The 24,731-nt window shown below is 42.8% G+C and overlaps 2 protein-coding genes across 9 annotated transcripts in view; one reads left to right on the top strand and one right to left on the bottom strand.

Moving 5' to 3' along the window:
* BMAL1 (basic helix-loop-helix ARNT like 1) overlaps positions 1-19,161 on the bottom strand; it is a 50,404-nt gene extending 31,243 nt beyond the window's left edge. For 4 of the 8 annotated variants that reach the window (XM_056491901.1, XM_056491906.1, XM_056491907.1 and 1 more), the window contains exon 1: positions 19,006-19,139. The gene's annotated coding sequence lies outside the window, so the exon portion shown is untranslated. Of the gene's footprint in view, positions 1-7,458; positions 7,546-19,005 lie in introns of those variants that run through there. The other 4 variants (XM_056491909.1, XM_056491903.1, XM_056491905.1 and 1 more) reach the window with 4 other exon arrangements.
* Positions 18,564-19,625, top strand: LOC130253559 (proline-rich protein 2-like). The gene has a single exon (XM_056492244.1). The coding sequence runs from the start codon at positions 18,564-18,566 to the stop codon at positions 19,623-19,625; it is 1,062 nt and encodes a 353-aa protein (XP_056348219.1).
* Positions 19,626-24,731: the final 5,106 nt, after the last annotated feature.

The raw sequence follows: 24,731 nt of genomic DNA, 5'->3' as shown, positions 1-24,731 counted from the left end.
TCAAAGCAGAAAAGGGAAAATGGATCAAAACCAAAGCCAACCCATGTCACTCCCAGGAATCAAACCTGTTTAGGCCAGCTGTGCTATGGATGAAGTATTTCCCTCTTTAACAGGAGGGGATTGGGATATACCTGTAGTGACAGAGCTCAAGGTCTAGCTTACAATTCTACAGAACAGCCTCTGGAGACACCATCAGAACCAGCACCCACATATCAGCCACAGGAGATTCCATTTCCCCTCACATCTCAGGAGTGTCTGCCTCTCTACCTACCCACTGAATCCCAGCTGCAAGAGTGTTTCAACAAAGCTTGCTAGTTTGCAACCATTACTGAAAGCTTGATCTAGTATAAGCTTCTCGTCAGCCAAGATTAGACTCTTTGAGCACTCATTCTTTGAAGTGAGCTTATGCTGCCCTGTTTGCATATCTCATTCTGGGCAGCCATCAAAAGGAAACATCACAAGGGAACTAATCAAGCCCTTGTGAAAAGGTGGTGATGCACACTCTTGGAAATCAGTACTAACACGCTGCTGTTACCAAAGGAATTTGGCCTGCTTCAATAATCAATCTGCCAGCACATGCACTCCTCAGGTTCCAAGAAACTGCTTCCACAGGGAAAACAAAGGAAGGCCAGGCTGGAAGGGATTTATGACACCTCTACACATGAAACAAACTGTAGCCTCTCTACAGGGCCACTGGAACCAAGTACTGGTCCTCACATACTGTATATATGGCATATATATGCCCATACAGTGGGTATAACTCCCAATGCTGCAGGAATTGCTGAACTCAGCCCCAGCACACAGAATGAGACTGAACCAGCACTTCAGGTGTCTCCACTGAGAGCAGCAACCACTGAATTCTGCCTCAGAGCTCTGCAAACTCTGTGTGCTGCTGGGTGCCTTATTTTACAGAGTGACATTTCACAGACACACTGAGATCACCACGGATATTCTAGGAACACACGTTCATATTTCACCTCAAATGTCAACAGGGAGACATTAAGGAGTTTTACCAAAAAAGTGTAGCTGCCACACAACATCTGTGAGCTAACAGCTGATCTCCTACAAAGAGTAAAAAAAGTTACACTAAGAATTACACCCAGCTCTAGCTATCAATGAAAGATCCACTCTCAATCAGCACACTCCTTTGGATTTCAACAGGTCCTGCTGTTCCAAAACATCCAAACTGATTTCACTGGAAAGGGATACAGCTATTATTCCATAAAATGGAATGAAAAGCAGTCATCCTGACAAATCCAGCTGCTTGTAGGAAAAGGACTGAGCCCAATGTCAGAAGTGCTTTAATTATTTAAATCCAAGACATCCAAGCCAACACATTTTAAAACAATGCTTCAGAAATGTTGTTCAGCACAGCACCCCAGAATTTCTGTAATATAAATTATGGAACAAAGTAACATTACAAATAAGGTCCACTAATGTTAAATGTTGGCAAAGTAGGTTCACAAAATCCGTGTTAGGAGATGTGATATTTAATATTAATTTATTCCCATCCTTCAGAAGATTTTATGTATGTGTGAGAAGAAACAAGGTATTGTATTTTCATGACTAGGGAGAATGAGCAGACAACAGAAGCTTTTGAGTCCTTTGGGCCAGTTATTTCAATCTACTCACTTGACATCAAAATCTATTGTTCTTTTAGTAATGACAGAGTTAAAAGAAACAAGCCCAGGCACAACAAAAGAAATCTACTCCCTCAATTAGTACCATCTAAACTCTGGGTTTCCAGGCCAGGTCCAGCCTCTATGTGAGGTACATACTGTTCACAACCACTGAATGCAGTCCTTGCTCCCCAACCCGAAACCAGCCAAGGGATTTGGAGAGGGTGGGAGGCAGAGCAGGGTGTGTGAAAGACAGGAAAATCCCTCCTACCATGCAGGTAAATCAATTATCCAACATTAACAGGCTTCAAGGAAAAAACCTAATCAGAGTCAATTCTTTAACAGCTCATGTACTTCCAGCATGCTTTGATCAGAAGCACACACCCAAACCCACAAAACAACAAAAACCTTCTCAGCTGAGGAGGCAGCGGCTCTGTGAAGTCTCCCAAGTTGTACACATTACTTCTGAACTGTCAACAACAGAAGAGGCACTGTAGAGTTGACTTCAAAGCCAGACTTTATAGGAGATTAGAAATTTCTCTGTAAGAGGACTGTACACAACCTGGAGTGACGTTTCTGGAGCAGGAGAAGCACACAAGATAACAAGTAGGTAAGCTACTCAACTCACTCCCCATGTCATACAAATGTGCAGTGGGAATTTACAATCAGTGCCTCTAACTCACAGCTGGAAATGCCTCCTTTCTGCACTTGCAGTCCAAAGGTGCAGCTTTTTATTTCAAGAGCTCATCCAGATCCTAAATATGAGCACCAGTTTACAGCAGACAGATGTTTTAGATACAGGACTTAAAGACTTCAATTAGCCAAACAGAACAATTAAGTTTCATGTTGGTAAATGCACATCTTTTAATCTAGAGATGATAAAGTCCAACTGTACCCTGCAAGTATTATTTTGACTGTGATATGATCTGGGTAAATTTAATTTCCTTACTGCAGCTCAGTGAAGCTCGTGGATCCTCACAACCCAGCAAATATTCTTCCTGTAGTTCATAATCTCAAAAGTTGTCTTTTAGTGGCAGGGAGGCAAAATCCTCTCGGAAGTTCAAAGAAATGTGTCTTTTAAATGAAACTGCAGTCTAGCAAAACACTTCCTCATTTATGTCAAAAGCAGAATTTTACCCTGTGATCTTGGCACACCATGGAACCCCTTCCAGGGCTTCTTCCTCAAGCTCAGAACTACTGCTTGTACTTTAATACCTCTTGTAACAGGATCTCTTGTCTTTAACACTTCAAGTGAGCACAAGCTTTAACTCCAGTCACTCCTCTCACTGGCACAGCACTATCTTAGTACTCCATTAGTTACTCCAGCTTCCAGCCACCAAGTCCTTCTGGGCTTTTGTCAGGGCCTCATTTTCTTCCCTCCTCTTACTGCTGCATTGTAGGCATCCAAACCAGACAATACATTCAAGCCATGGCACAAATAATACCACCCAAGTAATATTTTCTCACTTGACTTTTAAAGTTTATGCATTGTGGGAAGTTAGCCATTTTTCAGCTGAATAGGCTGAACCACTACTCATTTCTTTTAGCCCCTGAAGTGCATCTATTAAGATGAAAATCCTTGTTTCTTTAGAGTTGAACCACCTAGTCCAAATACTTTCAGAGATAATGCACAGAGCTGTTTCCCAGTCATATTATTGCTACAACAAACCCAAACACATTTGGCATGTGCAAGACCTTTCATTCAGAGATCTATTGCCAAACTGCAGCTAAATACTTCATATCTTCAGGGAACAAAGCATTGGAACAAGAGGGTAAAAATATCACCAGAAGGAGCAAAGGCAGGTGGTTCTATTTATAGCTGATACTTTCATTTCCAGTTTTTGCATATTCCCTCTGGTCCTGCTGGATTTCATCTCTGGCTGGAAGAAGTCACCCCTGCTCTCAGCACTCTGCCAGCCTGACAAAGCAAAGCCAACAGGGCTGTCACTTTGCCTTCCATCCCAAAGTAAGCCCTGGGAAAAGGAAGAAACTCTTACCCTGCCTGGAACCAAGCTGGGGTATTCCTCACTCTGGCTCCTCCAGCTCACATATCCTTAACAGGCTCATTTTTTCCCCACTGGTTTCTTACAAGCTCTTTTTACATCACACAAAATCAGCTGTCAAACACAAATGCATCACATCCATGTGAACATCCCTATTTCTTCTTTCAGACTATCTTAGAGGCTCAATTTTTGCTCCCCTGCACTACCAGTGCTTTTTTGGATAAGAGGGCATCACAGCTTTTTGGTTAAGTGTACAAGTAGGAATCAGGTAAAAAAAAAAAAAAAAAAAATCCAGATAATTTACAATGATGGCATAGCTACTGTATACATTAAAGTTTGTGTGGAAACAGAAATTTACAACTCTAAAATTGACAGACTCCTAGTTTTCAGAAAACCTCTCCCCACATGCACCTGCAAACAACCTCCATGTGCACCTGGAGTCCCTCTGCTGGTGGAGCAACAACAAACACTGACATAAATAAGCTCAAGTCACACTATTTGCCAGGTAAATCCAAATTTAACTAGTAAAACCCTGACACTGCAACAATTCAGCCCTTGCTAAATTGTTTTATGGAAAACACCTAAAGAAACACACATCAAAAAAAGACATTTTCAGTCATTTTCAGTCTGGGTCAATGCTTCAGAGTAACTCCACCACCCATGGCCAAAATGCAGGTTTTTAAAGGAGGGATTTGCTGCTGAGAAGGGCTGCCTTTCTGAGCCATGGCAGCTCACACTGGGGCATTATCCCACACTCTGCCCTTCCAAGAGAGCCACACAAAGCAGTGCAAGCACAGCCACAGAGAACACTGAGAAGTAGGGCAAGCTCCCAAGGCCCCCGGGCCAGCTCTAATATTGACACAGCACATTAGGAGCAGAATTGCTGTAGTGACAACTCCCTGTCCAGCCAAAGCAGTGCTAAGGGCTGCTACAGAGCCAGGCAAGGGATGGCAGGGCAGTGACAGCCCAAAGTCCTTCAGCAGGCCATTAAAGGGAAAGTTAGATGTCTCATTGCACCATACACTCAACACTTAAGTGAATGCTCTTGGCTTCTAGTGCAGCACTAGCTACTTTTTATGCTTCCTTCTCTCTTCCTTGGATAAACTGGGATTTCTGTGCAATGTGACATATGTTAAGGTGAGCCTCAAACACTCTACAATGTGAACCTCACTAAAGCCAGCATTTTGAATAGTTTTGGTTTTGAGGCTTTGTAATTACAGCATTCAAAGTAAGACTTGGTAGAGCAAATCAAGTGATAATTTAGTGAAAAACCATCAGAATTATGGCTTGGAGAAAGCTGTATTTGTCTGTCTCAGGATAAGCACAAGATACTGTTGAAAATCTCACAGCAAAGTTTCACAGAAGAGCTGACAGAACACCTTAGTGCCAAAGGGATGGCTTTACTTCCTTCACTTGCCACTCTTCCCCACATTTCCCTTCCAGTACTCCAGCAGAGACTTTTATCAAGTCCCCAGAGCCTGCCTGTACAGTGTGTTGAATTCATCAGGCTGAACAATAACTTGAGAGAAGTTATTGCCTTCTGGGGAGACAGAAATCTGAAAGGTCAGAAGATACCCAGAATCAGCTCAAAGCAGGGAGAGATGTGGCAGAGAAGGGGATGGGAAGAAATGTCCCATCCAACTACAGCAAGCAGTTAAAATATCCCTGTTACAGCCTTCCTGCACTTTCAAGATATTTTCAGCACTCCCACAGGACTTGCTTCCAACATGGAAATCCCTCCTTGGTTTGAGCAAGACAAGGTGTGCTGAAACCTTTCCACTGATGCACATCTGCAGTGTGACATTTTCTCTGCTCTTCTGTGAATGACAAGTTATGAATGTACAGACACAGTAGAGGAGTATTTCCATCCACTCTGCAGTCACTGCTGCAGTGGGAGTACAAGCTTTTATTTTCTTGAGAAAGGCCTACAGCAATAGGACAGCCCTGTAGAGAAATGGCTGATCATATTCCTTTTTTGTGCCTCTGTACATTCACACTGATGTTGAGAACCACCAAATTTCCAAACCTGTGACATTCAGCAGCCAGAGATACAGCTGAATACAAGCCACAGACTTGCATTTTCCAGACAGGCTTTTAAACCTGTGATTTCTAATTTAACAGCAGTCAAGTTTGAATGTGTACTTTTACATTACAACTGAAACTGAAGAAGTTTTAAAATTGCTGCTGAATTTGGAACAAAGACTCATGTTCCCAAACCATGCCAGCCTTTATAAAGGCAGAGGAATGATCAGGGAATACCAGCAGCTCACTTAATGGAATCCTTACTGCTATGCAGACATCTCGACCACTACAAAAATTAAAAATAATGGAAAAGCAAGTGGGGAAGAACAGAGTGTAATAGAAACACACATTAAAAAAAACCCCAAGAGATAAAAAGTCCTGGTGAGACCAAACATGGGCAACTGAGGAAGAAAACCTGTTCAGAAAAAAACCCAACACAACAAACCACAGCCACCCACTCCAAAAAAGGACTCTTCATAAAACTGAATGCTGCATGCATGATTTTTTAAAAAATTATTTCCTGTCCTTGACTCAGAGACCCATCCACACAACCTCCTTCCCCTCCTAATCAAGAAGGGATGCAACACAGAGCAAAGGGACATCTGACTACCAGTTGCAAGCAGAAGTTTCTCCAACCCATTGTTTTAATTCTAAAAGAGAACATTCCATGACCCACGCAGTCTGATCCCAGTGGACCTAGGAAGGATCACTAGACAGTTCAAATTCCTCCTCAAAAAAGCTTAAGTAGGTTTAGATTATTTTATTTCTGCAAGTGCCAAATATTAATAATGCAGTCCCTTAGTTACCACTTACAAATGCTCATAATAATTTACAGTTCCTGAACAGAGGATGGCTTGGACATCATCCAACAAATCCACAGCTATTACATTTATTAGAAAATGGAAAACTTTCTACTTTCACTGAGTAGAACAATAGAGGCAATGAATTCTGCTTAAGGAACAATGAAACAAACTGGTCCTCTTCAGCTTAGAAAACTGGCAGGACCAAGATCTACAAACCCATCCAATGTCATGGGGACATCAAAGCAAGTTTGGCTGGAAGGCTCACAACACCTCCCATGAGGTGGAAGGCTGTGGAAACCCTCTGCCAGGGAACAGGAGGCCTAGAAGCTCATGTGGCTTGCACAGAGAGGCAGGAGCAGCTCATGGAAAGGGATTCTGCTGAGAGTTACCACCACATGTGGCCTGTGAGTCCCTAGGCTGAAAATAACTATGGGCCCTAATCCTACTCTTCATCAGGAGCAACTCACAGCCCTGCTGGAGACTCTGCAGCACCTGGGTCTTCTTTATGGCACACAATGGGCTCTCTTGCCTTCATCTCTTATGTGTAAAAGAACTTTATCGCCATTTCTATGTATTCACAGAAACTTCTATTTACAAGTATGATATAGAAGGGAAAGTGTGAAATATACAATGTCCTTAAAAAACCTTTCCAGGTCAACTCTGTTTGAAGTTAACTCACCTGCAATTATCACCCTACCAGCACTGAGCACCAGGTGGAACATCTGAACTGAATCAGTAACATCAGAGTTTAGCAAAGCAGTTTGTAAAGCTCCACTTATCAGAAAGAAACCAGTCTTACATGGGAAGCCAGGTTTATATGCTCAGTGTCTGCTTTCACAAGTGGAATTCCAAATCCAGTTTGAACAGCTGAACTCCTCTGCAGTACCCAGAAACAGAGCAAGGAACCCCATAAAAGCCAGCAGGCACAAACCACCCAAAACAAACACCAGCATGGCAGGCCCAAACCTCACCTTGCCAAGCACTGCAGTCCGCACACACTGCCCCACTCACCTCAGATCTCTCCAGATTTTCCCTATCATTAAGTACAGCTCTCAATTCTCTTTTCCAGAGGCCAAAGAGACACTAAAAGAGGCAAACTGTTACTGATCACAGAATCATTAAGGTTGGAAAAGAACTCCAAGAACTCCAAGCCCAACCTTTGACCTTTGATTACACACAAGGAAAAACCCAACCAGATAAATGTGCTTAGAGCAGAAAAGAATCACATTATTTCAGAGGATCGTGTACTACACAATAGACACAGAGTTCTGGCTTTTTTTAGAGTCCTGCTTTTCAGAAATGTTCACTTCAGTCTCATGCACCATTGTGCCCTGACTTTAATAGAGAAACACACTTTTTGTATGTGTGTTTTCCTCAGTCCCTCATCTGGTTTTCAACTGAAATGCTTTTTTATCTGTTAAAGTCCCTTCAGCTCTCTTGAAAGGTTCTGTCTCCTTTTCCACATGCATTGAATTTATCTGTTGTCCCTAAAGGTACAAGCTTAAATTTATATTCTCTAAATTCTGAAGTAACTGACTAAACACAAAATATTTACCCTAAGTAACTTAGCTGACAAATGTAAAGGCACTTTCATCATCTTCTTGTTAAATCACTCCATCTTTGCTTTCCTAAATATGAATATCAGCTCCTCAGGTTTCTGTCCCACTTTCTTATCCTTCCCTACCAGTGCTTGAAATTTTCACCTTATAGCAAATCACTGGTATTAAAACTTGATATTCTTATTCCAAAATAAAGAAATGTTATATTTTGACCCATTTAATTATTAAGATCACTGACCAAAGTTTTAATTTTAATTTTGCTGAACAAAACTCATGGGTATTACATTTTATGTATGCTTTAGAGCATAACAACATGAGAAGCCCCTGAAGTATTTTTAACCTTTTGACTTGTTTTGCTGCAAGAGTCTCTGTAGTCCCCTTCTCTCTGCTCCAAGACTCTCTGGCCCTCCCTGTCCTTCCCAGCCTGGTAAAAGCTGTATGTCCTTGCACTTCCTTCTGCTCAAACACAGAGTACAGATAAGCAGGCAAGTTTTATCTCAACACTGATACCACATTCATTCATATCTGTTCCCTTGTACAATCATGTGTCCTGCTCTCTCTGCTGCAACTGGAGGTAACCTCATCGACTGTTTTATAAGGCACACTGATAATGCTGTAATTCAGGTCAAAGTTTACTTTACAAAGATATCCTGGAAGAATTGATGTGTTGTAAGAATCCCTCACCTGCCTCCCACCTTTTCTGTTCCAAAGCTTAGTTCTTCTGGTTGCTAACTTCCAACTTTTCTAGCCTGAATTTCACTAAGGCACCCATCTGCTATTAACCCTCATTTCAGTTTCACCTACCAGATAATGTTATCAGCTCATTGACAGAAGGATTAATCCAGTGAATTGCTGTTTCCTCCTTTAAGTAAGTTTGGCTGTGTTCCTTTCATCTGACACTCTCAATTTATGTTTGCTAAACAGTTCATTCCTTTCAGTTTTCTATTCATGCTTTATCAAGGCCAGGAAAGTATTAAAGTCATGACATAATCAACATCCTACACAGATCAACCTACCTTTGAGACCAGCTTGATATCCTTGTTTACCAAGGCACAGATTGTTTTGTGCACCTCTCTAATGTTGCCCTGGGAACTGCCAGTCAATAAAGTCCTTCCACCCTCAGCCACTTCCTCTTGGAAGTGTGACATACAGAAACAGGACTTGGCTGCTAGTTAGAAAGGGCACATGTATTTCTCAAGCAAGCCAAGTGGAAATTGCCAGAATCAACACTACTGACTAATCCTTGCTCAGCTCACACACAGTGACTATGAATCAGTTCAATAGTTTATTTAATACAGGACTAAGTGGATTTTTACAGTGCAGCACACACTCCTCTTTGGGAGATTCAGGTGACAGAATTCACACCATTTCATTAGTTGACAAGATGAAAATCTAACCTTTTAACCCTTTCTAACTGCAAGAGCTTTTAACCTCCTGGCTCTAGCATTCAGCTGGGTACTCCCACACAGCACCAGTGCTTAACTAACCCCACAGGGAACTGTTCAGAGATCCAAAATAGACTCAACCTAATCCTGTAAAGAGTAGTTTTTAAAAAAGCCAAAAGTCTGAGTAGATGACAGTAAGGTGATTCAGAAATCATATACCAGCACTGTACAATGGAGGAGAGAGACGATGAGCTCACCAGTGAGTGTTCATTTAACTTCCCTTGCAAACACACACCTGAATGTGGGAACACACAGGTCAACTCTCAAAGGGAGATTACAGCACAAGTAACCCTACAAAGTCCCCAGGGTCACAGAAGATTCAAGAAACACTCTGAAATGTATTTATTTTGTTTGTGAGCTGCTGCTGCTGCTTTGGATAAATCTGCTCCTTTTCCAGAAGGCTGTTTCATCAACATTCAAGTGAAATCCATCTCCCATCCACAACAGCACAGTCAAGAAAGAACCTGGATGAATGTTACTCCAGCTAGGTTTAATAAACATTGCTCAGTGTTGGGATGGCACATGGAACCACCAAATCCTAACTGCATTGAGATGACCAATGCCTGAGCAGTGGGAATGTGCAAACTATGAAGATAAAAGTAGAATATCAACACAAGGAGCCACCAGGAAAACTAAGTGACCAGCCCTTTGAAGGGTGGAAAACCAGGACAAACCCACATGTGGAAATGATTGGGATGAGTACACTTCTGGAAGGATGTGTGGAAATTACAGAAGTACACCGTGAGCAATGACTGAGGACAAACTCACCCGCTGCTGCCAAACAAAGACTTGGCCAAATTCTGTCATAGGGAGGAGTTAAAGGGGATATATGCTGGCTTGTATTTGGAGGTGAAAAGCTAACCCTTCACTGCAAAATACAACGAGGTTTACTGGAAAGGGCAACCAAAGTTAGCTGTACTTATCCCTAATGCTTCTCCTTTAAGCTAGTGCATCAAGATTCTTCCAGGAGTTGGAAGGGCAGGGAAGTTTCTTTTGCTGCTTCCTGAAAGTCTTTGAAATCCACTTGCCAGCCACTCCTCCAGGCAAACCTGAGAACCTGCACCAACATTATTCTGTGACCTGGCTGCCAACACAGCATTGCTCCAAAGCATCGTCACCGCCACGAAACGCGCGCACAAACCAGCAAACAAAGAGCTCACAGAGCTGAGACTGAAGGACAGAAAACACACAGGGTGAATTCTTCAGTGTCTGTAAATAAAGTCAGAGGCCAGCTAAGACTCCAGTTACCAGGTTTCCCAAAGTCACCGAACAAAATTAAACAGAAAAATGGAAGAAATAGGTTTCATTGATAAATAACAGAAACCAGTACTTTTCCAGGTTTGTCAAGAGACACCATCATCCCAGTGTGTTTGGGGCTACAGGAAACTAGCAAACCACAGAAATATCCTAAAACTAGAGGACAAGTGGGATGAGCAACCAAATATTTGTTTCAAAAAAGAAGTATGCATGAAATGAAATGTGTGCCACAGAAAGTAGATTACACAAGTGAATGAATCCATGGAGGCTTGAGCGCTTGCCTGAGCAAATCCTGTTCTAAAAGGCACGTTCATTTTGTCTAAAAAGCAGCAAGAGCTCTGCAATCCTAATTTAAGCACTTAAAGGAACTTTAAAAATCTTAAAATGTTGAATAATGATCACCAGTATGCTACAACACTACTTGGGTCTGTAATAAGATACCAATTTGCTCCCCTTTTTGCTACATGGAAGATTTTTTGGTTCTGCTTCTTCCCAAGATGTGCAACTACTTGGTCTTTATTAGTGTTCTTATGCTCTAGGAAAAAAATTCACCTTAAGTAGAAGGCATGGATTCTCCTGTTATCTGCTGAGTTAAACTTTGTCTTATGTTCCATTTATACTCCAAATAAAGCTCAAATTTCTTAGTAAATCTCTTTGATAAGGACACATTACAGTCTTAGAAAGTTTTTTATGAACACAATTCTCCTGAACAGCTATTTGATAAGAACATCAAAAACAAACTACAGTGCCAATATTTCTCTAAATGGAAGCCTGGGTGGGTTTTAGAAAGCTTTGCTTCTTGAAAACAGAATATTTAAACCAACTGGCAGCAAGATGAAATCTAAGCAAAGTTTGAGAATCATTCTTAAACAGCAATTCAATATATTTTTTTATTTTTTTTTTAAACAGACATGTCCCCTCCTCAAAGACAGAGGTGTGAACAATTAATGGAGTTCAAACCATGTATTGTCTTGGGGAAAAAATCTTCTTCCCCTCAGTCTCTTTCCTATATTCAATTTCCTCCAGACTTCCTGGCATGTTTAACTGGAGGCATGGCTGGGTCTCTGCCAGTTTTACATAAATTATCAGTTTGACAACAACTTGGACACGTAAGTGTTCAGCTCTGGCAAAGTCAGGTGATGGTGGTGAATGGGCTCCTGAGAGATTTGGGTATCTGAAACACTTCTATATTTGTTCATCTAGAAACCCAGAGGCACACAGGCCAGCAAGGGGAAAGGGAAAAGAGGCAGAGGTCTGCCTGACTGACTCTTCCTTGTTATAAAAGAGAATCCTTCAAAAACGGCACCATAAAAGCTCGGATGTATAGATGAAAGTAAAAAGCTGCCTTTTTTTCTGGGTTTCAGTGCCAAAGCAGATTTTTTAATCAAATTTTTACGTAGATTTATGAAAGAAATGACCCAACACAGCTTAATCCAAAAATACTCTGTCACAAAGCCTCTTCTTCCACATGAAGGCTGCAGTGTAACACATTTCAAACAGCACTCTTCACACTTCCAGCCTCTCCCACCTCTCCTTCAGGAATACCCACTTTGAGCTGTTTCCTAAGCCACAAAAACAGAAATGTTTATGAAGCCACAAGTTGTACGGCATCAGCAATCTCAAATCATTCTTCTGGGTCAAACACTCAGCTTTGAGACCCAGCAGATTCCCCAGGGCTGGATCTTTGCCCAAACACAAATGCCAGCAGGGAGCAGAGGGACAGGAGATGTGGATGGAAATTCTCAGCCAGGAAGGGGTTGGAGAACTGATGGAGGCTGCACTGTCCATGGCAACCCAGTTCAAATAGCATCAAAACTGCTGTCCAAACTCATCCAGCTGTCCACAGATGATGCAAAGGACTCCTGTGTCATTGTAAACCCAACCAGGATTTTTTGATCATCAGAGCCCTGATGATCCTGCCCTGAACAGTGGCAGGTTTCCCACGTGCTCCTCAAAAAATCCATCAGTCAGACCAGAATTCTTGGGAGGAACACTCACAGAAAAGTTGCACAATGGCATCAGCTGTATCCAACTGTTAAAATTTGCTCTAAAATGGTGAGTTGATAATCTCCACCAGGAATGGGAATAGAGAAACAGTTTCTCCAATAGCTGACTGCAGTAATCTTTTCCCCTGATGGGCCTTTTTTTCCCCTCGTCATCTTATTCTTGATAATGACAAAAGCATTAGAGTAAGACAAATGAAGAGCCACTCCAGCTAAGAAAATAAAGCAGGCATTTGCTATGGAAGAGCCTCATGGTCAAGGCAGATAAATGAGGACAGGAATTACCTCATTCAACAAATAATGCCAAGTACAGTAATTGAGATCTCATTATTGCCAGCTGGGATATCTTAAACAGACTGAACTAGATTTTTAAATGCTGTAATAGGGAAATGCCCATCTTTCTTCAGACTGTTTCCTGGACAGACAAGCTGACCAAGTTGCACATGTCTCAGAAAGAGAAAAATTACATAAACATCCTAAAATTTCTAACAGGAGTGAAACAGAAAATCCCACATGAACCCAAACTAGCATAAACTCTTAGATCTTTCTATTTAAAATAGGAATATCCAGTTGCTGGCCTTGTATTTCTCAGATACAAATAACTTCAAGTATTTCTAGAATTTGGACCCAAACTGCATAGAAAGCATTTACCAACATTTTGAACAGATTGTTCTTTAATTACAGCACACTTCCAGCAATTCTAATGTTTTAAGTGACAAGTCCCTCTAAGAAGTCACTGAACCTGACTTGACAGGTTTTCAAAATAAACTACAATATTCAGAGGCTGGTTTGGTCATCGCAGTGACAATAAATTTTAAATTAGAAAAGAAAGAAGAAACTCTATGAGAGCAGGAGGAAAACATCACTATTTGTAATAGAAATTTCCAAGCCATAGTAAATTTGGTATAGAGTAAAACAACAGTAAAATGGTATTCTAGAGCAGCAAATTTGCCTAATATTCTGGGGCTTTATCAAATTGATAAGGAAAAAAGCTATTCCAGGTATCAGAGCCTTCATAAACACATGTAAATTTCTGGATTTCTGAATTTGAGCCATATCCTGACTATAACATAAAAATATTCTTCAGTATGTTGAGAGCACAGTGTTGATACTGACTTTTTCCATTAGCTCACTGAATTGATTTCATCAATAACAAACCAATTTGCAAATGCAAATGCCAAGATTACATGAAATCCCTTGGCAACAAAGCACATTGGGAAAGCTTTGAACAGAGGAATAAATGGGCCTCTTGTTTCTTAGTCAACAATTCTAGAACTTCAAACTGGAAACCTCATCATGGTCAAGACAAGGTTAAAAAAACATAAACCTCCAAAACAAACATGATTTTTTTGCAATCTATCCTAGAGCATAGATTCTCTCCCTGAAAAATGACCAGGCCATTCAAGTCTATATGCAAAATAAATATTATTTTCCAAGGTTATATGAAAACTAATAAGCCAGTAGCCAAAGTGAAGCACAAAGCCCAAAATGCAAGGAGATTTAAAATACAATTATCAGAGGTCCTTGAGTGAAAGAGAAAAAATAGTATCAGTAGAACTCAAACCAAAGCAAATTTTCTGCCACTCTCAACAACTATGATGCATATGCACAACATAAAGGATGAAAGTTTTGATATTTTAATAGATCATTTTGCTTCAAATTGGAACAGAAGTCCTAAATTTCGTAACACTCCAAGAAGAACCCACAGACAAAGAAATCCATTCATAACAAGTTAAGGAAAAGAAAACCCAACCAAACCAGTTCAAGGAAAGTATAAAATAACAGCTTTAAAGACAGAAAAAAACATTCTTATTAAAAAAAAAAAAGATAGAGAAAAGTTAAAATAAAAGTTTATTAGCTTTATTTTCTTCTGTTTTTTCTAGGAAGTAACTTTTCCTTCTCACTTCACCTGATAAATATTCTGCAGTACAGCAATACTTAATTTCTACCAGTCTTTTTGATTTTGTACATTTTGGTAAGGCAAATTGTAAAAAGCAAAGCACTTTAATGACATTTCCAGGATAAAAAGAACTTGAGATCTGTAATAATAATAATAATAGTTTCTGAGTTCTCTGGCAGTCTTATTTCATTCACCCTTCAAAACCTACATCAATCCCAAATGGATAATAAGAACTTTAGCTTTCTGAGCAGTCCTGTATCAAGAATACATCCAATCTTTAAAACACATGGATTCCATTCACTTAATTTTTAGCTGACACAGAAGGGAATTAAGGCAGAAGGCTGCAACTGAATGAGCACCTAGGAATTGCCATAAAATGCCTTCCTAGGAAAGATTTCAGAGACATGGTGCTTAGGAATCACCAAACATCCTTCCCATTGCTACAGCAACTGCTCATGAGAAGATGGATTTCCACCCCAGCCACACAGGGAAGAACTGTGAAGGATTTAACCATGTGTGTGCTGCCCTTCCCAGGTGCCACTAAACTTCCTGTGCAAGGAAAATCCAGCCAAAAATCACCCCAAAAACTACAACCATCAGCCTCAGCTGCTTGGGCCATGAATGGGCCCCTTGCAGTCAGCAGAGAACACAACACCTTGTGCCCCAGGAAAGGTGGCTTGTTAGTTCTCCCCTCCAAACTGCTGCCAAGGAGACCTCCTGCTCTCCAAGCAGCCTTCTGGCACCATTCCTGCACAAGGCCAACCTAGTAAAGTCCAGCACAACTCCAGCACAGGGCCACAAGCTGCTCTGACATCAGCAGCTGACCCAGAAGTGCATCTGACACAGCAGACATTGAATAACAGCTTCTCAAATGGCAGCAGACTGAAAAGGTTACAAATTCTCAGTGTGCTGCCTAAGAAATATCCTTTTGCACTGCAAAGTAGAAAGTGTGACCTGAACAGGGAGAGAAGAAAGAGAAATCCTTGCAGGCATGGGTCCTCAAACAATCCTGTACTTCATACATGAAGAACCCAATATCAGCCAGTACTTGAATCAAATTAAGCTACAAACCAGGAACTTGAGCATCAGCTACAATAAATCTGAAATAATACCAAACAACATAAACTATCAGTCTTCTTTGGGGCAAAGACTGAAATGTCAGACTGTTTTTTTAGGTAATGGATATTCCAGACTAACAAAGCCTGAAGATGCTGTTTTGATCTGCATTCTTCTGCAGAATGGATTAAAAAAGAAATTACATTTCTCAACATCTGGTGAAAGATCAGGTTTCCAAGGAGATGAAGTCTGGGCCTTGGATAAGTAGCCTTACTGCATTTTTCCAACAAATTGAGGTAAAAAAGGCAGGTGTAATATGCAGTTAATGGCTGTGAGTTACCTCAATACCCATCCCATTCAATGTGCAGCTCAATTTAATACACATCACAGGTTATCTGACAATGTTCAGAGTCATTAAATACAAATAAAACCAACTGGATAATCACAACTGAGATTTCTTCCTCACACAAAAAAAATCCTCAACACTTAAATAGGCTTCCTAAATAACTCAATACACCAACTCTTAGGGAGAAAAGCCTTCTGATTTTTTAAATGCATCATTTTTCTGCTTCAATATCTTGAGTTTCAACTATGTAACAGCTGAGCATCAGTCTGGATTTGATCTTTCCTACTTCTGTGCAAGACCATCACATCCATACAGATACATATCCCTCACAGGCACAGCACTCCCTTGCTTTGCTCTACCCATCATCAACCTACTGCCCAAATCTATGAAAGAACCACACTGAAAGCTCTTTGCCATCAACCACCTCATTTGCATCTTCAAGCACCTCCAAAACACAGACTGTAACTTCTGTGGGTTGATCAAGCAGAACTCTCAATAACCACATTGCAATAGCTGGTAACTGAGTTCCAGCCAGCATCATCTAGTCAGCTACTGCATTTACCAAAATCAATTACTTCAGGCTGAAGCTCTCAAAATATGATGACAGCCAAAAATTAAAGTTTCAAAACATGTTTAATGTATCAAAGTAAATAGAGAAAGCTTAAATATTGCATTCTGTAAACTTAGTGAGAACCAAAAAGCTATACAAGATTAAAAATATGTATTTATTTTGGGCTTCTCTTTGCAGTCATTTGCATATGATATGCCTTTATACAGCTTTTATTGAAGACAACTAACTTCAGAGAACTTCCTAACACTTGATACAGGCAGCTGCCTTTTACTACTTTTCTGCCCTTTTTTTAGAAACAGAACTATGGACAAAAGTGATGGTAAAGGTTAAGAATGAAAAACATGCAGGTTACAGAACTGAAACAGAAAATACACCAAATTTACTTTGTTTCACTTAACAACAATGCATTTCTTCAGGTTTTCCTGTAGATCTTGTCAAAGTATAACACCACAGGCAAGGGGCCCCATGCTGAAAACAGCTTAAAATATTATATTTGACCATGAAAACAGTACTTCTGTACTCATATAAACTAAATAACCTGCATGTCTCCCAGTATTTCCACTATCCTTGATATCAATTCCCTTGGAAAACCTGCCTTCCTCACCTCTCATAGATCTCAGCTCTGCCATCAGCCTTGCACAGCATCAAAGAACTGTCTGCAAACTCTTAAGCTCCACCAAATAAATCCAATGAACGCTCTCTGTTTTCATTCCTGGCTGCCCAGAAGACTCCTTGAGAGCAGGTATCTGAAGGAGAAAAAGAAATCTCCTTTAAAGTCACCCTACAAACATCTCTAGGAAGGGTCCCCCAACACAGCAGGTCTCTCTGAGCACGTGGTGTCAGGGATGTGGCAGCAGGCCCTAATTCCAGCTCTGGCTCTGTGGAATCCCAGCTCCAGCCACCTGAATTTCCTAAAACACAAACCAAGCAGTTTTCTTCACTTTTTCTGTGGGTCTGCTCTCCTAAGGAACTTCTTTTAGAGCTCGATCATTCACAGCCCTGCACACCACAGAGTCAATGGGAATGCACAGTGTGGAAGAGAATATGGGAGAAAATAGTATAAAACCCCAATGAAATGCTGTGGCTGTGGATTATTTTACACACTCAATTTCTACAAGCAGGGATTAAAAACCCACGAATGGTCATGAGAAGCACAAACCCCCAGAAGCCAGGAGGAGTAAAGCCTTTCTCCTTAATAAGCAGCTGTGGTTTAGAGTAACCAGAGAGAGGTCTGTAGTTCCTGATGCTTCAAAGAGTTATTTACATTTGCATATTCCTGGAGGATACAAAACATACTTTCTGAAGAGGGCAGAGTTTAACCTCAGCCTTCTGCAAGACTGTTTACAGAGACAGTTATTCAGAATTAAAAGTTGGAACAAAAACTCTTTTTTCCCTTACAGACTTAGCTGCAGCCTGTGTATTGCCAGTCACTCACATTTAAAAAGAAAGGATACACATTTAATATGAGCACGTTAAAAAAAGAAATGCAGTATTTTGAATGTTGAAGCTCCAAAATTTAAAAAAAAAAAAAAAATCTACTTAAAAGACTAAATTTTGAAAAGAGATTAGATCATTCTCCACAGCTGACCCTTTCTACCTCACATACTAAGGAAATACTTCAAAATTCCAGCAGGCATATTTGCTTCCAAGGCAAGAAAACACACCCACTTGTTCCTTCACCGCTGTTTTTCCGAGTACGAAAATCTTCCCAAAACTGCTAGAATCGAGGCACTGGAGTAACAGAAACCTCAGCAATTAAAAATGCAAAGTGATTCCCTTGCCTCCTCAAGCGCAAAATCGGGAAGCCACCTTGGCATTCCCGATCGGTGAACACCTTGAAACCTCGCTGTTCCCGTCGTGCCGCCGGAGGAAAACCTTCCTTGCCCGATAACAGGAATAGCAAAGGCACACCGAGGTGTCCGACAGGACACAGGGACAGCTGCTGGGGATTAGGGGATCCCCAGGGAAGCACGGCCGGGATGCTCGCCCGGCGGGGCTGGCACCTGCCCGCAGGTGGCACCGGCCACGGCCGCACACCCGGGGAATCCCCGGGCACCGCCGGCCTCCCGCCGGCACCGGGGCCTCCCCGGCCGCAGGAGACCCCGCTGTGGGAGAGCCGCCCGAGCCTCCCCGTCCCCGGGGACACCCACACAGCGCGCCGTGCCCTCCGCGGGACCCCGGCCCGGCTCTGCCCGCCTGCCAGCCCCGTCCCCCCGCTGCCGCCACACCGCTCCGGGCCCCCCCCCGACACCGCCGCCGGGGGGTCCCGCACCGCCGCCATCTCCCGGCCCGGGCCCCCCTCCTCCGCCGCCCCCCGGCCCCTCCCGGGGCTCCCGCGGCCCCCGGGGGCGGCGGCTCCGCCGGGGCCGCGCTCCCCCCCCGGCCCCTCAGCGCCCCCCGCCCGCCGCCCCTGGCGCTCACCGCGGCTCCGCGCGCCCCTGGCCGCGCCGCGCCCGGCCGAAGGGAGGGCGGGCGGGGGTCGCGGCCCCCCGGCAGCGCCGCACGCCCGGCGCAGGCAGCCCCCGTCCCTGACCTACTTTCCGCCTGGCTTGCCACCCGACGGCGCACCACTAACCTACTTTCCAGCCAATGGCACCCTCCCCCGGCCCCGCACCGGACGCGCCAGCCCGCCAACGGGAGCGCGGCTCCGCGCCCGCCTCGCCCAATGGGCGCCCGCCGAGCGGGCAACGCCCGCCCCCCCGAGCGCCGGCGAATCCCCGCGCGGCCCCGCGGCGCCGGCCAATCGGGAGCGCGGCTGCGGGGCCCGGGCCCGCCCCCCGCCCGGGGGCGGGGCTGAGGGGCGGCGAGGGGGCGCCGCCGGGACCCGGATGTGGCGGCGGGGTCGGCGAGGGTTCGAGGCGGGTGTGCCCGGGGTGGAGGCGAGGGCTCGGCCTCGCCCTCAGCCTCGCCCTCAGCCTCGCCCGCGCTTGCCGCGCCGCCGCCCCGCCCGCTCCCCGCCCCGCTGCCGGGGCTCGCCCGAACCTCTGCGTCACCGCCGCGTGACGTCAGCCGCGGCCGTGACGTCACGCGGCGAGGTGTGAAGGTCATGGCGGCGCTGCCTCAGCCTGGCCCGGGCCTCGTCTCCTTCCTGCCGTGCCGGGCTCGGGGCTGGACAGCGGCGGTGTGTGACCACCCTGCCGCCCGCAGGCTCGGCTCCTCTGGGCTCCTCTGCAGCGCCGCGTCCCCCCCGGCCTGTGCGTGCGGCTCGGTGCCGTGTCACCCTCCGAGCCTCGGCCGGCCCTGGCTCGGGGCGCGGCTGTGCTGCTGGCACCGTGCCCCTGCCATTGATGCTGCATCGCCTCCCAGCGCCGTCACTCCACGCCGGAGCTGCTCACAGCATCGCTTCTGTTCGGCGTGGGCAAAAAGGCCAGCGGTGGAGATGGCTGGAGGGGCTGCCTGGGACGGAGGGTACACAGTTAAAGGAATAAAGTAGGGATTTATAAAAGCCCTTCCAAGGATTCACCTTGGGCAGAACAAGGGCCTGGCTGTGGCTACACACAAGATGAACAACCAGTCACAAGTTTTGGTCCGTTCCCATATTTTGGGTTAATTGTCCAATTCCAGGTTCTGCAGCCCCATATTCCCAGATTCTCTCCTCAATTCGCTGTTATTTGCACTTCCTGGGTCTAAAGCTGCTCCTTGGTTCTGGGGCTGGAAAAGGATTGTTTTGTGTGACTGAGCTGTGAGGAGAACTTGCTGATGTTTTATATGAAGTTCAGAGTCACACACCAATGCAGTGCAGAATCTGGAAAATACGAAAGCTGAAACTTGAGGCATCAGTGGAATGTGGTGAAGCCACCCTGAGCACCACGTTCTATTCTAAATTTAGATAATCCACGGGGCAGCGTAGAGGAGATGTGTTGCAAGCTCATAATCACAGTGCAGCTGCTTTCAAAGGCAAACATTTGCTGAACGTGATTGCGTGATCGCTGCATCAGATTATCATTGCCACATCCTAATTGCCTTAACATTTCCTGTGCTGTGATGCCACGTCCCAGAGGTTTGGTTTACGTTTCCTAGTGTACCATCACCAAGGAAGTGAGGATTGCAGCAGGATTGAGTCACGGTGGTTGTGGTTATCCCAGTCCACCATCCCTGATGTGGGCAGGGTTAAAAGCTCATTTTCACCTGACTGAGTGGGGACTAAACACAGGCAACAAGTGGCCCCTGCTGGATACAAACTCTGTTCACATCAGAAACCCTCCAGCAGAAGTTGTGAAATAAAATATCATACGTTAGCAGGATGGAAATCTACACTGTGAAGAGAGAGGAGAAAACGCATCCTTTTATTTCCAGCAAAAATGCTGCTGCTTTGATTTGTTTTAGCTCACAGAAGTTATGGAGGTGGAGAAGTCTCCTTGACTACTTCTTTCAACTCAGCCTTTGTAGTTCTGCTCATTGTTTCTACCCATCTGTAGAAATAATCTCCCTTATGGACTCGATCACATTGTGTCTGTTTTAATGAGCCCGGTGCCTGTTGTAGGGAGTGATGCCAAGAGTAATGATCTTTAGCTGTTTCTGTAGGAGAGCAGCTTAGCAGGCCATATGTCAGATTTCCCAGTGAGCAATTGTTTTGAGTTGTTTTCACACCATAGTTTTCTATTCATGAGATATTAGAGAAAATAACAGCATCTGGTTAATCAAACTCCAAATCTCAGCATATGATGATATATATCAGTCTTGTTCTGTGACTTCCTTTGAAATAGATTGCCAGGTCAGTGCAGGGAATTTCTACCTGTAGCTGAATCAAGCATCTTATACCTTGAAATTTTAAAGGTTGAGGAGCTAATAAATGACAATTTTAAATTTGACAAGACCCGAGTTCAGCTCCTGGTGCCAAAAAAGTTTACACCACGCATTTCAAGAGACAAAAGGCAAACAGGAGAGGTGAGGCTGGACCAAAGGTAGAGCATTTTCTCCTTGCCAGGGAGGGAACACTTGAAGTAGAGCACCATACAAACCCTGGGAGCTGCTGGGCAGAGCAGCTCAGTTGTGTTCTCATCTCAGAGCACTGGTGTGCACTGGTGTGTCTGACACAAAAGCAGAAGCATTTCCTCATCCAGACAACTCTCACCTGAGTAATTTTCAGATTTTATGCCTTTTCTTTCTCAGAATGTAGTAAATTAGATCTTAGGCAGAACATTAACTGCCTCCTTAGCTATGTTAATATGTTAATGGTTACACCATGTTTAAACAGTAAAATTTACACTCATTTTTGGCTTAAAATGACAATTTAAAAGCAGGGAAAGGGTGTGCTATGTGGCTACTGAAAATTGTGGTTTATTAATAGAATATTGGAAAAAGTAGCTCATGTTCCAGCTGATTTTCTTTACCACATTCACATTTGAATGCTACAGTAAAAACTTTCCAGGTCTTAGGATTTTGACTTTGTATTAAGTGGCAGATACAATCTCCATGAAATGCAGCCTACCTAAGGTATGATAAGGCCATATCAGCAGTTTCACTTTAGAATCTGAGTGTTTTTAAATCTAGATAACTATTTCCCTGCAGAAAAAGGAGTCTTGTTTCTCAGCTGATAACCCAAAAACTGAGAGTTGGTTTTTTTGTTTGAGTTTTTTTGGGCAGGAGTTTCAAGCAGTCTTGATATATCTCTGGAACACCCACGGATGTTTCAGAAGTAACCAGCCAAATTAGTTCTTTGATGCTTTGGTTGTGTTATCTCTCAAACATGATTCATGAGTTGGAGACTCAGAGGACACACATTTCTGAGTCTTTGGAGGCTGAATTTTTGTGAAATGGTTTGGAGATAAAGTTATATGTGTTTATTTTTTTTAATGTCTTCCAAATTATGTCCAAGATAGGATAACTATTTTAGCACCTAGCTGTGGATCCTGCTGCTTCAGAACATTTTAACCAGCTGCTGTTTGTTTATAGGTTTTCAGCCATGCAATATTAATTAACCTGTCTTATCCTTTTATCCAACCTCTTCCTCTATTTGTCTCTAAATCTAAGCCAGAGAAATATTAGGTTTTTCTGCTTTTGTGTGTACACTTGCTGCTTTAAAGGATGCACTTCTACCATAATGTTTCCACATTTGAGCATTAAATTCATAAACATAAAGCAATAAGTGTTGACTTTTTCATGTGCCTTCTTCCTTCTGGGCTTTTTAAAACCCATTCTTCTTCCTCCTGGCCTTTATCATAATTTAAAGGGCTAAAAGCTTGTTTCAGGCAAAAAGAGAAGATTCTTGTCCAATCCATTGATTTCAGCCCTGTGGTCTCTGAGAACACCAATTAATATTCAGAGACTCAATAGGAACTCCCAGGATTTGGCAATCCACTGTCTGGCAGCATAGCATGAACAGGAAGAAGAACCTGAGGAGGAAAATCAGGCTAAAGCCAGGGAATTAAGAAATTCTAAGTACTTCTTTGCAATATATTTTCAATCTTTGCAGAAGGTTCAGGACAAAGAATTTATATATTTATCTGGATTTTACCTTAATGAAGGTAAAAGCACTTCAGAGTTTTTACTTCATTAAAAATATATGGAATTGAGTTTGTATTTCAGAGTCTGGAAGTCTGAACTTTAAGAAGATGTGGTAAACTTTAAATATGTTAAGAAAATTTTAGTGAATATAATATTTTAAGTTGAAAATTCTAAAAGGCTGCAGCCTTTTTATATAACAGCATTTTTTCCCCCTGGGATTTTATTAAAATGTTTTAGAGTCTTTTATAATTTTTGTTGATAAGAAATTAGTATTCATTCTTGGAGTAATTCTGAGTCAAAACCATATTTATTGCTTTCATTTTTTAAATACATCACATACAAACCTAGAGTTAGCTGGTGTGAGATTCTTCCCACCCTTCACAAAAAAATAATAAAGAATTCTAGAAGACATTCTGTTAGAAGAGGATTGGGCCAATGACACTCTTGGAAACTGCTGACAGTGTTTCTGCAGGATTTACTGAGGACACAGATTCAGGGTAGAGTTTTGCTGCCTTTTCTTGGTAGGGGTCTTAACATTTTTTAAGTTCCATTAAACACCAAAACTTTTGCTTTTGGTACTGAAGTCAACAGAGATTGGATTCCAACCAGCCTTAATTACTTGTTCTCAAGGGTAAATAAGAAGCAGAAACAGAAAAGTATAGCTGGGATGGTAAATGTCATTTAAATAGTTTGTTTTGTTTGATTTTTTTTTTTTTTTTTTTTTTTTTTTAACTAAACAGTCACAGACTATATTAATTAAATAAGTATATAATATCCTCCCTTTTACAGGATGGAAAAACAGGCCTGGAGATTAACGAGTTGGTCAGGATTACACCCACATAATAAGCCACAATTAGAACTGGAGCAACTCATGGCAGCCTTCTAAAGAGTTTGGGGAGTCACTCAGCACCTCCACTTGCTTTCCCATATCAGTTAGATAAAACATTTTACTTTCACAAGGAAGTAATGAAGCCTAGGGCTGAAAATAAACTTTGCAGACTGTAAAAGTTGGGGGCTTGATTCTCTTTTCAGCTAGTGCTGATAACTCTAACAGGAGTGGGGAGATGGATTTCCAGATTGACAGGATATAATGGGATAGTGGGACAGCAACTTTATTTTTTTGGTGTTTCCTCTTATAAATCTACTCAACCTTATTCTGGAGTTTTTATGTCATTCTTACACAGTCAAAATTCATGCTTGTCCATCAGGCCTCTGCAGTGAGGGTCCAACACATGACATAGGTTGCTCTTCCCCTCAGCATTACATCTTTCTGTCCAGGGTTTTAAGGTGAAGGTGCTTTCAGAGCCATGAGTGGCTGTAGACAGGGAAAAGGGAAAGAGAAATGAATCTTTCATGTTTCATGCCAAGCTACGACTTCTCCGTTGTCTATTAATTAAGCAATCTATTAATACTGCTTTGGTACATACTAATGTTAGACAAAAAACATGTTTTGTTGCTAGAGGAAAAGCTGCTATTTAAAAACCAGAGGAAAAGCAGACTAATTCTGAGGCTTATGAGTGCATCAAGCAGTAGGTGTGCCTGGAGTGTTGTAAATGGGAAGGGTGGGAGGACTCTGTCTTGTTATTAGCACATGTAGAAAGACAGGAAGCACTTAGGGAAGGTTTCCCTCTTGTTCTGAGTTCCAGGGAAGTTATTCAGCCAAACACATGAATCACAAAGCAGACTAGAAGGGAGTTTCT

The sequence above is a fragment of the Oenanthe melanoleuca genome, chromosome 5 (genome assembly GCF_029582105.1).
Source record: "Oenanthe melanoleuca isolate GR-GAL-2019-014 chromosome 5, OMel1.0, whole genome shotgun sequence".
Classification (NCBI taxonomy): domain Eukaryota; kingdom Metazoa; phylum Chordata; class Aves; order Passeriformes; family Muscicapidae; genus Oenanthe; species Oenanthe melanoleuca.
The sequence above is the reverse complement of the archived record's forward strand: the minus strand, read 5'-3'. Positions and strand labels throughout refer to the sequence as shown.